At 44.4% G+C, this 15,872-nt stretch overlaps 2 protein-coding genes across 2 annotated transcripts; both read left to right on the top strand.

The window, feature by feature from the left end:
* Window positions 1-1,718: 1,718 nt before the first annotated feature.
* Window positions 1,719-4,742, top strand: LOC106607449 (uncharacterized). The gene is made up of 3 exons (XM_014204409.3): window positions 1,719-1,895; window positions 3,410-3,879; window positions 4,039-4,742. The coding sequence occupies exons 2-3, from the start codon at window positions 3,433-3,435 to the stop codon at window positions 4,465-4,467; spliced, it is 876 nt and encodes a 291-aa protein (XP_014059884.2). The 5' UTR covers window positions 1,719-1,895; window positions 3,410-3,432; the 3' UTR covers window positions 4,468-4,742.
* Window positions 4,743-5,147: 405 nt separating this feature from the next.
* On the top strand, window positions 5,148-12,756 carry LOC145879855 (uncharacterized). The gene has a single exon (XM_082976706.1). The coding sequence runs from the start codon at window positions 5,181-5,183 to the stop codon at window positions 9,078-9,080; it is 3,900 nt and encodes a 1,299-aa protein (XP_082832832.1). The 5' UTR covers window positions 5,148-5,180; the 3' UTR covers window positions 9,081-12,756.
* The last annotated feature ends 3,116 nt before the right edge of the window (window positions 12,757-15,872 follow it).

The raw sequence follows: 15,872 nt of genomic DNA, 5'->3' as shown, positions 1-15,872 counted from the left end.
TTTTTATTGTTATCATAAATATCTACATTCTTATTGTTGTGTAATTGTAGAAACAGCTATTTAGGAATTACACATAACTAATCAAAGTTGTTTCTGGGATTGGGGAACCAAACGCCATTAAGTGGTGAAATCTCACAACTAGCTTACCTAAGCAGCTCGCAAACAATCACATACTGTTTGTCTCCATTAAGAATGTCTGAGTACTTTGTCTGCTAAATTACCCTTAAGTGAAAATGAGGCCCAATAATCTGCGGTGTCAGCAATCTTATCCAAAGGCTTACAATTAATTATATTCTTTCAAAAAATCAGAAACAAACAGAAACAGAAGCCAATGCCCCACGTTTTGGCTAGGTGCCTTTGTGAAGAGCACAACTCCAAATAGAAAGACTGACAAAAGGAGTAATGTTGAATACTATATGTCTAAAGTAAAAAAAAGGTTTTAAAAATGGCTAAGAATTATATTTGATTTACAATAAAAATGTACAGCACAGTTCTGTCTAAGGTGTGTCTGTCTAAGGCTGGTGAGGCCTACTTCGGTCAGGGAGTCTCGGGCAACTGAGGTCAGAGGTCAGGGGGGTTTCGGGCAGCTGAGTTCAGGGGGCTTCGGGTAGTTGTGGTCAGTGAGTTTTGGGAAAAGCACCAGTTTTGAAAGTGAAACTACATTGGCCAGACCCATATGTTAAGAACAGTTCCCACTAAGGGGGAAAGGGAAACAAGGCATGGGTTTTACTATGTACACAATAAGAAAAAACATGCATCAGAGTATAAATATAGGTGTGAAACCTCAGGAGGCTCATCACACATCTTTGACACTTTGACTGGAGGTATGGAAATTTTTTGGCAATTTGCTAATTTACTGAAATAGGGATTTCTATTTAACTAGGCAAGTCAGTTAAGAACAAATTCTTACTTACAATGACAGCCTACCCCGGCCAAACCCTAACGACGATGGGCCAATTGTGTGCCGCCCAATGGGACTCCCAATCATGGTCGGTTGTGATACAGCCTGGAATCAAACCAGGGTCTGTAGTGACACCTCTAGCACTGAGATGCAGTGCCTTAGACCGCTGCGCCACTCTGGAGCCCTCGGGATAAGATAACTAAAATATTCACTGAGCTATTCCAATATTTCAGAACTGGATACTATTGATCATAATCAATAATACCAAGGAAATACTTGTGTAGTTACGTCACATGATTGAATGTATGGTGGTCAGTATTAAAAAATAAACCACAGAATTCTCATATTACATTTTGCCCTATGGCCATAAGGATGATGTTTGTGAGTCAGATAATGTTAGTCTACCTAACTGAACTTCACAAGGAACCAAGGCACTGGCAGCAGTGATATTTGTAAAAGTGTTTTCGAATATGGTCTAAATTGTGTTAAATCGTTAAGACTATTGTAACTGGAGATGGCATAAGCCATTGCGAGAGACAGTCATTACTAATTCAGCCTTGTGCCTCTAATTCTAGTGTAGCTACAAATCTAATTATGGAGACCAGGAGTCATGTACCAGGAGACATTTTCGAAACCAGTTAGTGCATTTAATGTTCAGTCACAGGGGTTAAAAGGTCATGTGGAAAACTGTCTGTCAATGACTGGGTGAAATAGAGCATGAAACTAATGATGTACCTGAAAAACTTTAAAAAGAGTTCCAACGTTTGTTGAACATTGACATTGGCCATTCCATTAAGGAGAGTATTTGCAGTGAGAGGCTGCCTCAGATTCACCCAGTGTCTATTGAGAGACAGGAAATGGAATTCCTTAATTGGAATCACTAGGTACATATTATAGCCATCCCTTGTTTGTGTGGTACAACAAAACTTGCTGTTCACTGACTATCGCTGCATCTTACGGAGCGTGCATATCTTGAAGTGTATTCGGTATTGAGGTAAACTAGTTTCTACTTTTATGAATGACATTTTATGAGCTTATACACATACAAACAATGGCTGTAGGAATAACACAACTTTATCTACTAATGTGTAATTACAGACTGTAATGTAAGAGCCATGTATCTGTGAATGCTTGTGTTGTTGATCATAGTGATATTTTGTGTACCTACAATTTGCATTGTTTTTCACTTACGAAGCTGAGCCAGATGTGTATGCTGGTCTATCTTGAAATGCATGTTTTAAAGTTAGTCACGCTTGAATGAGTCATAGTGGTATGATACATTCTTTAGTGGAGGGCAGCCTCCTTGCTAATACTGTTGAGAGGTGTATGGACTTCAGGACATATCCCTGACAATGTATGTCAACTTAAATGATTTACTCTCCTATTTCTAGTCTAAATCATTGCAATTGATCTTAGCAACGTTGATGACAAAAAGTTGTCTTAGGCAGAGGGATTAAAAAATATATATAATAGCTGTGTTGTTATTTTACATGTATTTTAGGCATGTAAAATATAATAGCATTGGTTGTCAGTGGGGTTGTCACAATCACATTTGAGGAACTTACACATTGTAACCCTTACACACCCTATATTTTGGTTGTGTTGCGGTTGTGTTGCCCTGAGATTGTAAACAGATCTCTTGAAGAGAGCTGCTATTACATTCAAAAGTAAATTTTAAACATTTCATTTCAAAGTACAAGAGAAAAAATTCTAAATAACCAAAAATGTATTTTGTGACATGATTTTGACATCTAATAAGCTGGTTTAGTTTGCTGATAACTGGTTTTAATGAAACTCCATTTTCACAAAAGTGACACAACTGTGTTATTAGTTTTTTTTATGGTAAATATTACAATTTGGTACTTAAATCCTACAGTTTAATCTTACAGTTTATTTCGGAACTTATATATTACCTATACCATTTATGAAGGTGGTATTACATAAAACCTATCGATTGTAACATAATTTAGTTATAATAATTATTAACTTCCTGGTAATCAGAAGGTCAGAGGCATAGCTGAACTTGAATTGGGCTTAGAAGAATGAAAAACAGGCAGCATTGTAAAGAGAGACTAACTAGGCGAATCAGCACAAATCTAATTACCCCAACAGGGTCATGCAGCATGAGACATATTCCCATGACAACTGGCAATACAAACACCATGCTATTCTTATTATTAAGGGATGAGGGTAATGTAGAGCAGCCACTCTCACACACAGTGTGATAAAGGAGAAGTCACAATGTATCTCCGAAGGATACATTGACCTTACAGGAGGTATTGTATTCACATCAGCCAACTGAATCCATAAAGAGTCCCCTGTGTATCTCATGAGCTCTTCTCCTAGATAATATGAATAGCCTGATTGAATTACAGCCTTTACTACTCATGCAGGTTAATATGTCACGTTTTTGCATACTATGGTTGAGAGGGAATATTGGGGCAAATTACCTGAGTGTCTTTACAGTAACTCAATTGATTGTGCATCCTCGCTCTCTCATTGCATTAGATTCCCGCTATCAACAGGACAGGATGGCACTTCTCGATTACCCTATTCCAGCGCTAGATGTCACCTTACAAGAGGCAAGCCGTGTGCTCCAGCTCACCCTGAGCCCCGAGCTATACCTTCAATTCAAAAACACCCTTAGCCAACAGAGGGAGGTCCTGCAGGAGGCCCAAAACGGCTTAGCGGCTGCCGCCTCTGGCCGAGAGAACTGGGTGACAGAGCAATTCAAGAGCCGGCTGCTCTCATGCACTGACCCACTGCCCACCTCGACAGCCATCCCCGCTGTCCTGCCCCCCTCCAGAGCCAAGAAGGAGTGTGCCCAACTTGAGAGGGCTGCCGCTCTGCTCTGGGCTGTGGCCAAGATGTATAGTGAGCCTTCGCTGGTAGAGGGCGAGGGGCAAACTGAGCGCACACAGCAATCAGAGGTGTTTGCTGCCAGCCGCATTCCTGGGCAGACCCAAGATGAGATTAAAGTAAGCTTTAGGAAAAAAATAGAGTACTTTGACTCAATGTTGTTTTGTGTTTTCATACACCATCTCTGATGATAATGATAACAGTTCATCATACTCCCTTGTCTTATTTTCATCTAATGTGATTATCTCCTAATTCTTAATGTGCTATTTGTATTACAGGTATACCCAGACTGCCTCCATGCCATCGTAATCTGTGCTGGAGAGGTATTTTCAGTCAACATACTGCAGCTTCTCAGCCCAGGCGGGCCTATGTTCCCTTTACCGTTCCCTGACATCTACAGCCAAGTGGCTCATGTGATGAGCCAACAAAGAGCTGCCAAGAACAATGAGCCCTCTGCCATCTGCGGCCTCTCTGCCCTGCAGCGGCAAGCCTGGAGTGCAGTGAGGGAGGAGATCCTTAGAGCAGCTGGGGCAGCGGCCGCCTCACTGGGGTTGATGGAGAGTGCTGTGGTGGCTCTCTCCCTGGAAGACTGCAATCCACCAGCTGATCTGGCAGACACCCTCAACGCTGTCAGACTGGGAGGAGGAGATGGGCCCTGTCTGAGATACTATGACAAGGTACAGTATGGGATGTTTGTGGTTCTGTAATTGTGGATGACAACTACTACAATACAGTGTCACGTCTGTTTCCGCTCCCCCTCTCTGGTGCTCGAGGCCGCCAGGCTGCTCATCATTACGCACACCTGTCACCATCGGTATGCGCATCTGCGCTTCATCGGACTCACCTGGACTCCATCACGTTATTAATTACCTCCCCTATATCTATCACTTCCTCTGTTTCTTTCCTGAGTCAGTATTAATGTCGTTATGTGTGCCTTGTCGACACTGTTCGTGTTTTGTTTCCTGTCTGTTTATTCATTAAATATTCGCTCCCTGTACTTGCTTCTTGTCTCTCAGCGTCTGTCCTTTCAATACAGTACAGTACAGTGGTGCTGTAGTGAATCAACTGGATTCATCGGGTTACCGGATTAGGATATGGTCTTAAATTATACATATCATTTAAAACCTGGAACATGATTTTATGTGTTGACAAAAATATACGCTAGATAATGGAAGTGCATCAATTTTTCTATATTGAATCAAATTATAAGTGGATATTTACTGCACATCAGCCATACATAATTGCACCCAAAAAACTTCAGTTTATTATCTCACTGACACAAGACTTGAAAACATAGGTTCCTCTTTAGCTCAACATCACAAGCAAACATCCCAAGTATCACAAGTAAAATAAAAATGATTTTTCTATACTTTTTCTACAGGTGGTGAACCTGGTGGTATTCAAAGACAGCACAGCAGGGATGGTGTTCGAGCACAGTGCACTGGATGGAATGGTGGCTGGGTTAGTGGCTGATACTGTGTGGTATCTCTCTGAGTCTCTTAATGTGGACCTAGTTCAGGCCAACACAGGAAGCAATGGGTCAACCTATCTTAACAAGGCTGATTCCTCCTCCCCAAGCCCCCTAGCATTCCCACTACAGGGTATAACTAAAACAGACCCCCCAAAGTCCTCCCCTAAAGCAATTAATCCCATAATCACGTTTGAGGTTCCCTCTTACCCAGATGTCTTTGCTACCCTCCGGGGTCACAGGGGCCTGTACGATGCCTGGATCAACTTTTCCTTGCAGCTCTCCCTAAGGCAGACTCTTGGGGAATCTGCTGCCAGCCACATTCTTGTAACCCCTACCCATATGCGTCACTACAAGCATGGCCGCTGCGATCCGACATACTCCCTCACCATGCAATCCTGCCAGCTCATTAGTGCTTTGGAATCCTGCATCGGACCAGATAACAATCCTCGATACACGAAGGAACTGCTCCGTCTGTTCCATGTGGCTTTCCTGGAGCACAAGAACCTGATCAAAGCCACTAAAAGTGGACATGGTGTGGGCCCTCACCTCGCAGCCCTACGCTGGTCCATGTCTCCAGACAACCCTCTCAAGAAGTTTCTTGACCCCTTTGCGTGCCCCTCCGTTTACCTTACTGGCAAGGATTTAATGGAGGGAGTGGAGCTTGCTGTAGGGAATGTGTACGCTAAAGACCAACTGGCTGTAACCTACTTGGGGAGGAGAGACCGGGTCCGTATGGTGCTCAATGGGAAAGGCACATTTGCCACAGTGTTGGAGAAGCTTCAAGATAGCCTGAAAGTAAACCTGAAGCTGGTGATGCTTCTCGCTGTCAGATATGCCGTAGCCGGACAAATGGGAGCAATGGAGTGTCTGCTGCAAGAAGGACAAGTAGGAAGAAGGAATGGATCCACCCAAGGAGAAATTCGCAAAAGTATCAGTCCAGCAGGCCAAAAACAAGGCAAGACAATGTCCAAGTCAACACTTCCCTCTGACTCTGCCTCCAACATGAGTCCAGACTTTACTCTGGTGATCCATGGTGGAGCTGGGGAGGAGATGATGCTAAATACAAAGGTGGTAGACGTCATTGAATTTGCTCTGCAGACAGCCCTGACCCTCGGAGCACAAGTGCTACAACAAGGAGGCAGTAGTCTTGACGCAGTGCAACAGAGTGTGCAAGCTCTTGAGGACTGTTTTCTGTTCAACGCCGGGAAGGGATCGGTTTTCAACAAAGATGGGAAAAATGAGATGGAGGCGACCATAGTAGATGGAAATGGGATGAACTCTGGGTCCGTGGCTTGTGTGCAGAGTGTGAAGAACCCAGTGAAAGCAGCAAGACAGGTCATGGAGAAGAGTGCACACTCACTCTTAGTAGGGGAAGGTGCAGAAGAGTTTTTGCAAGGCTTAGAAGAGAGTGAGAAGCCTATGAAGGCGGAGTACTTCCAAACTGATGTCCGTCGCAGAGAGCTGATAGCAAAACTCAGTGCTGGCAATGCCTCCAAGAACAACCACCCACAGACAGTGGGAGCTGTTGCTTTGGATCGATGGTGTAGGTTAGCTGCTGCAACGTCCACAGGTGGGTTGGTGGGAAAATGGAAGGGTCGAGTTGGGGACACAGCAGTAGTGGGAGCAGGTATATTTGCTGATGACAAGCTTGCAGTAACCTGCTCTGGTGATGGAGATGTGTTTCTAAGGCACACAGTTGCACAAAAAGTAGCCAGTCTCTACCATCATAAAGGCTACAGCCTTAGGGCAGCATGTCGAGAAGTCATGACTGAGAACTTGAAGGGCAGCTGTGCTGGAATCATTGCTGTAGACGCCAAAGGCGATGCTGTTGTTGAAACCAATGCTGGGGTGTTGTTTGTAGCATCCATGGTTGGTGGCATCGCACGTGTCGAAGTCCTGAGACCCATGAAGAGTTATTCCAATGTGATCTGGGAGACTGACAAACTAGTTGCTCACCTACACTCAAACCCTTGGACACCAGGTGCCACCATCCTTACCCAAAAGACTCTGAGTGGACCGAGCAGCATCTTTCAGTTGGCTGTACCAGATTTCTTAGAACTGTTACAAGGAGCACGGGCTGTTTCAAACCTGCTATGCGAACGACTGGGGGTACAGCGTTGCGCCCTAGTATTTAACCCACATCCCGAGACCCCGGCCCATATCCGAGTGCTACCACTTCATGGCCTGGAAACCAACTGGTGCCCCCATCTGACCGGGGAGGAGGAATTTCAGCCCTATGACCCAGGTTACTGCAGCTCAAAGAGTGGCCCACGCTGGGAAGATGCAGATCTAGACCAGGTTCAGGCCAAGATTCGGGACAAGCTGCCAACGCCTAATGCACCATCGTGTTATGACTTCTTAGGAAATCCCTCCCACAATGGACTGTTCTGCCGTATCGTCCGTGGGGAGGAGCAACAGTGGCGGGTATGGGAGGACAGTGATCATGTGGCTTTCCTCACTCCCTACCCTAATACACCTGGACTCACAGTTCTAGTGCCACGTAAACCACTGTCAAGCAACATTTTCTGTCTGGAAGAGACTGATTACACATCACTGATCCTGGCCACTCGTAAGGTAGCTGGACTGCTGGAGGAAGGAATGCATGCTCGAGGTGTTGCACTCATCTTTGAGGGCTTTGAGATTGATTATGCCCATGTCAAGCTGATACCTCTGGTCCCTCCACGTGGTGACAAGCCTGCTGAGGTGTTCCCAGAGTACTTCCAAAGCTACCCTGGGTATGTCTCATCTGCCGATGGCCCTCCCGCCAGCCCTGAATCTCTAAAGGAAATCCACACCAAAATCACACTTTGCAGGCCTCCTCGTTCCTGGGAGGACCCACAGAGCCACTCCATGTTAGCCATCAAGAGCCAGTGGTACCGCAATCTCTTTCAGATTCAAAATACTCTCTTCCACAGCACAGTGGAGTACTTCAACAACACCTGTCAGTACGCGTACGCCCTGACTCCTCTCACCACTGACACAATCTCCTCTCCGATGGGCCTGGGATCAGACTCCGAGCCCGTTTACGTCAATTTGCTGGGGCAGGATGTGTACTTGGCTGACTCCATGCAATTTGTGCTGGAGTATTTCTTGCGATTCCAAGATAACTTGTCGGGGGCATACTATATATCGCCAAGTTTTCGGGGAGAAGATCCAGATGCCACACATCTTAACCAGTTCTACCATGTTGAGTGTGAGCTCCTGGGCGACATGGATACTGCCATGCACATAGCTGAGGGATACGTGGCTCATCTCACCAATGCAATGCTGAAAAAACACTCCAACATCATCCTGAACTCTGCTGGGACCCTTTCACATGTCCAGGACTTACTGGTGAAGTTGGAAGGAGGAACCGCTCTCCCAAGAGTCACTCTGGACAAGGCCATCCCTATGATGCCCTCGCCAGACTGCTTGGAGTGGGTACAGGATGACCAGCCTCAGTTTGGCAGGAAGTTAACCCGCAAAGGAGAAAAGGTTTTGATTGAGAAGTACGGAGGCGCTGTTTGGCTGACAGAGATGGACCACCTGGGAGTGGCTTTCTACCAAGCATATGTGGAGGGCTCTGGCAGACGCAAGGCAAAAGCATCAGACCTCCTCTTGGGATTGGGAGAGACTCTGGGTCTTGGGGAGCGTCACTCCAACCCCGAGATGGTGCAAGAAGCCCTCAGACATCATGCTGTCCCAGAGGAATCCTACAAGTGGTACATCAACATGCGGCAGGTCATTCCTCTACTCACCAGTGGGTGGGGCATGGGCACAGAGCGCTATTTGTGTTGGCTGCTTCAGCATAATGACATCAGAGACCTACATATTATACCCCGTATGAAGGCCAGGAAATACATGCCTTGAAATATCCCTAACCCATTAGTTACTCAAAGACTGATGAAAAAGTTCCCCTAACTGTCAGCTCTTTCATTGAATGTCGTAAGGGATGCATAGAAAGCGAGACAACATATCTATAAAACTCTGAAAGTATACTATAACATTAGGAACAAGAGATGAGTTGCAGTTATGAGAGAGCAGTGATTGTGTGTTGAAAATGTGCTGATTGTGTAGATGAGGAAGGGCAACAAATAGGAGGTATTTCCTATCATATACAGTACCAGTCAAAAGTTTGGACACACCTACTCATTCAACGGTTTTTCTTTATTTTTACTATTTTCTACATTGTAGAATAATAGTGAAGACATTAAAACTATGAAATAACACATATGGAATCATGTAGTAACCAAACGTGTGTAACGGCCGTCGTAGTAATGAAACCAAGGTGCAGCGGAGGATGTGTGTTCATCTTGAAATTTAATTGAAAAAGAGAACACTACAAAAATAAACAAAAGACGACAGCAAAACAGTCCTGTCAGGATTAACTCTACACAGAAAACAATCATCCACAAACCCTAAAGGAAAAACAGGCTGCCTATGTATGACTCCCAATCAGCAACAACGAACTACAGCTGTTCCTGATTGGGAGCCACACACGGCCAACCAAAGAAACAAACCAACATAGAAAAATAAACATAGAACGCCCACCCATGTAACACCCTGGCCTAACCAAAATAGATAACAAAAAAACCCTCTCTATGGCCAGGGCGTTACAGTGCCCCCCCAAAGGTGCGGACTCCGGCCGGGCGCAGGCACAGGACTCACTAGGCTGGGGAGACCCACAGGAGGCCTGGTCCTGGGAGGAGGCACAGGATAGACCAGGCTGGAGAGACCCACTGGAGGCCTGGTCCGAGGAGGAGGCACAGGATAAACCGGGCTGTGGGGGAGCACTGGAGTTCTGGTGCGTAGGCTTGCCACCCAAACTCCAGGCTGAATGTCCACCTTTGCCCGGCACGGGCGAAGCGCAGGCATAGGCCGAACTGAGCCCTCCCAGCACCCCAGAGACACAGTACGCAGCACCGGTGCAGGATAGCCTGGACCGAGACAGCGCACCGGAGACCAGATGCGCTGAGCTGGCACATTCCGACCTGCCTCGATGCCCACTCTCGCATGGCACTTGCGGGGGGCTGGCATGTAGCGTTCCGGGCTATAAACGCGTACTGGGGACACCGTGCGCTTTACTGTATAACACGGTGCCTGACCAGTACTGCGCTGCCTCCTGTAAGCAGGTCTCCAACCTGACTCTGCCACACTGTGCACGGGCTGCCTCTCGTGCCTGTTGCGCTCCCTTGCCTCATACCAGCGCCTCTCAGCTATCGCCGCCTCGATCTCCCACTGCGGGCGGCGATACTCCCCAGCTTGAGCCCATGGTCCTTTACCGTCCAGTAGTTCCTCCCATCTCCACGAGTCCATACTGCCCCTCTCCTGGTGCTTCTCCTTCCTCCGTTGCTTGGTCCGTTTCTTGGTGGGTGATTCTGTAATGGCCGTCGTAGTAATGAAACCAGGGTGAAGCGGAGGATGTAACAGGTGTGCCTTGTTAAAAGTACATTTGTGGAATTTCTTTCCTTCTTAATGCATTTGAGACAATCAGTTGTGTTGTGACAAGATAGGAGTGGTATACAGAAGATAGCCCTATTTGGTAAAAGACCAAGTCCATATTATGGTAAGAACAGCTCAAATAAGCAAAGAAAAACGACATTCCATCATTACTTTAAGACATGAAGGTCAGTCAATAAGGAACATTTGAAGAAATTTGAAAGTTTCTTCAAGTGCAGTCGCAAAAACCATCAAGCGCTATGATGAAACTGGCTCTCATGAGGACTGCCACAGGAAATTAAGACCCAGAGTTTGTCACTCCCTGATCTGTTTCACCTGTTCCTGTGATTGACTCCACCCCCTCCAGGTGTCGCTTATTTTCCCCAGTGTATTTATACCTGTGTTTCCTGTCTCTCTGTGCCAGTTCGTCTTGTATGTTAGTCAAGTCAACCAGCATGTTTTTCCTGCCTGCCCTTGATTCTGCCTGCCCTTGATTCTGCCTGCCCTTCGGTACCTTTTGGACTCTGAACTGGTTTTGACCCTTTTGCCTGTCCACAACCATTCTCTTGCCTTACCGTATTGGATTAAATAATATTGTAAGACTCCAACCATCTGCCTCCTGTGTCTGCATCTGGGTCTCACCTTGTGTCATGATAGAGTTACCTCTGCTGCAGAGGACAAGTTCATTAGAGTTACAAGCCTCAGAAATTTCATCCCAGATAAATGCTTCAGTGTTCAAGTAACAGACACATCTCAACATCAACTGTTCAGAAGAGAATGTGTGAACCAGGCCTTCATGGTTGAATTGCTGCAAAGAAACTACTACTAAAGGACACCAATAAGAAGAAGAGACTTGCTTGGGCCAAGAAACACAAGCAATGGACATTACACCGGTGGAAATCTGTCCTTGGTCTGATGAGTCCAAATTGGAGATTTTTGGTTCCAATCACCGTGTCTTTGTGAGACGCATAGTTGGTGAACGAATGACCTCTGCATGTGTGGTTCCCACCGTGAAGCATAGAGGAGGAGTTGTGGGGGTGCTTTGCTGGTAACACTGTCTGTGATGTATTTAGAATTCAAGGCACACTTAACCAGCATGGCTATCACAGCATTATGCAGCAATACGCCATCCCATCTGGTTTGCGCTTAGTGGGACGATAATTTGTTTTTCAACAGGACAATGACCCAACACACCTCCAGACTGTGTAAGGGCTATTTGATCAAGAAGGAGAGTGATGGAATGCTGCATTAGATGACCTGGCCTCAACAATCACCCAACCTCAACCCAATTGAGATGGTTTGGGATCAGTTGGACTGCAGAGGTAAGGAAAAGCAGCCAACAAGTGCTCAGCACATGTGGGAACTCCTTCAAGACTGTTTAGAAAAGCATTCCAGGTGAAGCTGGTTGAGAGAATGCCAAGAGTGTGCAAAGCTGTCATCAAGGCAAAAGGTGGCTACTTTGAAATCAAAATATATTTTCATTTGTTTAACACTTTTTTGGTTATTACATAGTTTGTCATCACTATTATTCTACGATGTAGAAAATAGTAAAATTAAAAACCCTTGAATGAGTAGGTGTGTCCAAACTTTTCACTGGTACTGTATAGACAAGCCAATTGTACCAAATAATATTTTTTTTCCAAAGCAAGATTTTGTTACATGTAGAAACATCGGTCTGTCTGTAAAATCCTTCTATGTAAAACCCTTAATCATTCTCTATCCTTGTTACAAAATATCTGTTTAAATGAGGAATAACTTGGTTCAATTCACACAAAATAATTACTGTTCACAGGCATGTCAACTGTCTAAACAAGTGAGAGAAGATATTTGCTAACATAACACATTGGTCAAGTGGACACTTCTCTACCGTATTTAAGAAAATTCATGTTTGGCGTATGATTATAAAAACACTTGAGAATACCATAATTGTGTGAATTTTCAAATATTTATTATGAGGTGAATTGTTTGTTTTATATGTATGATCCTTTCAATTGTTTCCTATATTACCAAGGCATTAATAAATGCTGTCTTCATCTGCCATCAAACAATGTAAATCTCTTGTACTTTGGTATTTTTAACATTCAAATTAAATTGTTGCTGGATCATATTTTTGCCTTATTCTTACTCCTGGAATGTTTAAGTATGGCCTAAATAGAAAAACAGCAGTAGAAATGGTTTGTAACAAGCGGATCTCCCAAAACAACACTCTCCTAAATCTCTTCCATCACCAAGAGTCTCTCTGTGTAATGAATACTCAGGGAGAAAAAGATGTAGATTCACACGCAGAGCGCAGCAGGTGTTTATTTCGCCATTGCAGAAGGCAGGAATCGTGGTCACAGGCAGGCAATGGTCATACACAGGTAGACAAACAGGCAGGTGAATCAAAACTAGGACTGAAGGCTATAACTGGTTCTCACAAACAAGCTAGGAAAAAGCTTAGTAGAGTCAAAACGAACAATACCTCACAAAGGCACAAACAGTATGAACTGAACTAAATAAGGAGCTGATGAGACCAGGTGAGTAACTAACACAGGTGAAAACAATGAACAAAAATGAAAGACAGGGCTATGTTCAAAAACACAAAGAAACAGGGCTACGTTCCAGAACACAACAAAACAAAACACAAGGTTGACTAAGAAAATAAACACAGAACCTTACACTTTGAGGCAAAATACTTTTGCCTGAAAATGCACAAGATCACAAGCGAAGCAACGACTTCACAACAACACAGAAGTTTCTCGTGACACCCGAAACACAGAGAGAGTAGTCTTGCACTTTTGAAAGATTGTGTGCAGGTTTGTAGACTTAATGAACTTAAACACTGAGATAACATTTAAGTTAATTGCTAATCAAAGGGTTAGTCGAGGTAAAGGCCTCGGAAATCAGCAAATCACAAAAATTCCTCAAGTTGTTAAATAAGCAGGAGTTTATCAAATAGAATTGAACAAATAGGCCAGGGATCAGGTTTGTCATTTCTTTCAATTGTCCAGTCGATGAGCAACGCACAAGCCAGGCATTGAGCATGTAATCAGAACCCCATGACAAAGCACACGTTCCCACAGCTGACACTATCTCCCACAGGGCAGGCAGCACAACATCGCCTCTCTGCAGACTTTGACCAAGGCAGGATGGGCACAAGGAAACACACAGAGAGAACAGGACACAGTGTATCTATCTCTCACATGGGTACATCGGATGATGGCATGATCATGCTCAATGGCACATATCCATTGCTCAACACATTCCTGGTCTAACTACATACTGTACAGTTGAACAAGAGTTGTAGTAGGTAGTGGTGGAAAAGGCACCCAATTATCATACTTGAGTAAAAGTAAAGATACCTTAACAAAAAATGACTCAAGTAAAAGCGAGTCACCCAGAAAAATACTAATTGAGTAAGTATCAAAAGTAAAAGTTTTTTTTATTTTTCTCCAAATTGCTTATAATAAGCACATCAGTCAGATCTTTTACAGATTGCCAGGGGCACACTACAACACACAGACATCATTTACAAACAAAGCCTTTGTGTTTAGTGAGTCCTCCAGATCAGAGGCAGCAGGGCTGACATGCAGACGTGCTCAGTCCCCTCCTGTACTCCCTGTTCACTCATGACTGCATGGCCAGGCACGACTCCAACACCATCATTAAGTTTGCCGACGATCACCGACAGCGATGAGACAGCCTATAGGGAGGAGGTCAGAGACCTGGCCGTGTGGTGCCAGGACAACAACCTCTCCCTCATCATGATCAAGACAAAGGAGATGATTGTGGACTACAGGAAAAGGAGGATCGATCATGCTCACATTCTCATCGACAGGGCTGTTGTGGAGCAGGTTGAGAGCTTTAAATCCTTGGTGTCCACATAACCAACAAACTATCATGGTCCAAACACACCAAGAAAGTTGTGAAGAGGGCATGACAAAGCCTATTCTCCCTCAAGAGACTGAAAAGATTTGGCATGGGTCTTTAGATCCTCAAAAAGTTCTATATCTGCACCATTGAGAGCATCCTGACTGGTTGTATCACTGCCTGGTATGGCAACTGCTCGGCCTCCGACCGCAAGGCACTACAGAGGGTAGTGTGAACGGCCCAGTACATCACTGGGGCCTAGCTTCCTGCCATCCAGGACCTCATACCAGGCAGTGTCAGAGGAAGGCCCTAAAAATTGTCAAAGACTCCAGCCACCCTAGTCATGGACTGTTCTCTCTGCTGCCACACGGCAAGCAGTACCAGAGCGCCAAGTCTAGGTCCAAAAGGCTTGTTAACAGCTTCTACCCCCAAGCCATAAGACTCCTGAACAGCTAATTAAATGGCTATCCAGACTATTGCATTGCCCCCCCCCCCCTTTTACGCTGCTGCTACTCTCTGTTTATTATCTATGCATAGTCACTTTAACTCTACCTACAAGTACATATTACCTCAATTACCTCGACTAACTGTTGTCCCCGCACATTGACTCTGTACCGGTACCCATTGTATATAGCCACGCTATTGCTATTTTACTGCTGCTCTTTACTTGTTACTTTTATTTGACATTTTTTACTTATCTATTTTTTACTTAACACTTATTTTTCTTAAAACTGCACTGTTGGTTAAGGGCTTGTCCAAAGAGGTTAAGGGCTTGTAAGTAAGTATTTCACTGTAATACCTGTTGTATTCGGCACATGTGACAAATAACATTTGATTTGATTTGACCAGTGATGTTATCTTGATAAGTGAGTGAATTGGATCATTTTCCTGTCCTGCTAAGCATAGAAAATGTAACAAGTACTTTTGGGTGTCAGGGAAAATGTATGGAGTAAAAAGTACATTATCTTCTTTAGGAATGTAGTGGAGTAAAAGTAAAACTTGTCAAAAATACAAATAGTAAAGTAAAGTACTGTTACCTAAAAAAACGACTTAAGTAGTACTTTAAAGTATTTTTACTTAAGTACTTTACACCACTGGTAATAGGGTATCAATAAGAGCAAACTGATTTTTCCTAACACCCTGGAGTTTGGTTGTTTGTTGATACTGTACTCCCCACTGATAGATCTACACTACTTCTATGACCAAAGTTCCAAAGACTGGACCTAAAATTGTGTATAAATGTTCATACAAGAGGTTTCGCAATGATTCCTATGTCAAAGATGTGAATAATATTTGTTGGTCTGATTTGTGTAATGAGGAACATTCGGACGCTGCACTTGAAGCATTTATGAAACTGCTTCTTCCAGTTACTGA

The sequence above is a fragment of the Salmo salar genome, chromosome 06 (assembly GCF_965601325.2).
Source record: "Salmo salar chromosome 06, fSalSal1, whole genome shotgun sequence".
NCBI classification, from domain to species: Eukaryota; Metazoa; Chordata; class Actinopteri; order Salmoniformes; family Salmonidae; genus Salmo; species Salmo salar.
The sequence above is the reverse complement of the archived record's forward strand: the minus strand, read 5'-3'. Positions and strand labels throughout refer to the sequence as shown.

What these genes read in the sequence shown, in the direction of transcription:
- LOC145879855 (XM_082976706.1), top strand. Translation starts at nt 5,181, where the DNA reads ATGGTGTTCGAGCACAGTGCACTGGATGGAATGGTGGCTGGGTTAGTG.
- LOC106607449 (XM_014204409.3), top strand. Translation starts at nt 3,433, where the DNA reads ATGGCACTTCTCGATTACCCTATTCCAGCGCTAGATGTCACCTTACAA. An exon ending in AGACCCAAGATGAGATTAAA is followed by an intron (nt 3,880 to 4,038) that starts GTAAGCTTTAGG and finishes TTTGTATTACAG; the next exon opens with GTATACCCAGACTGCCTCCA.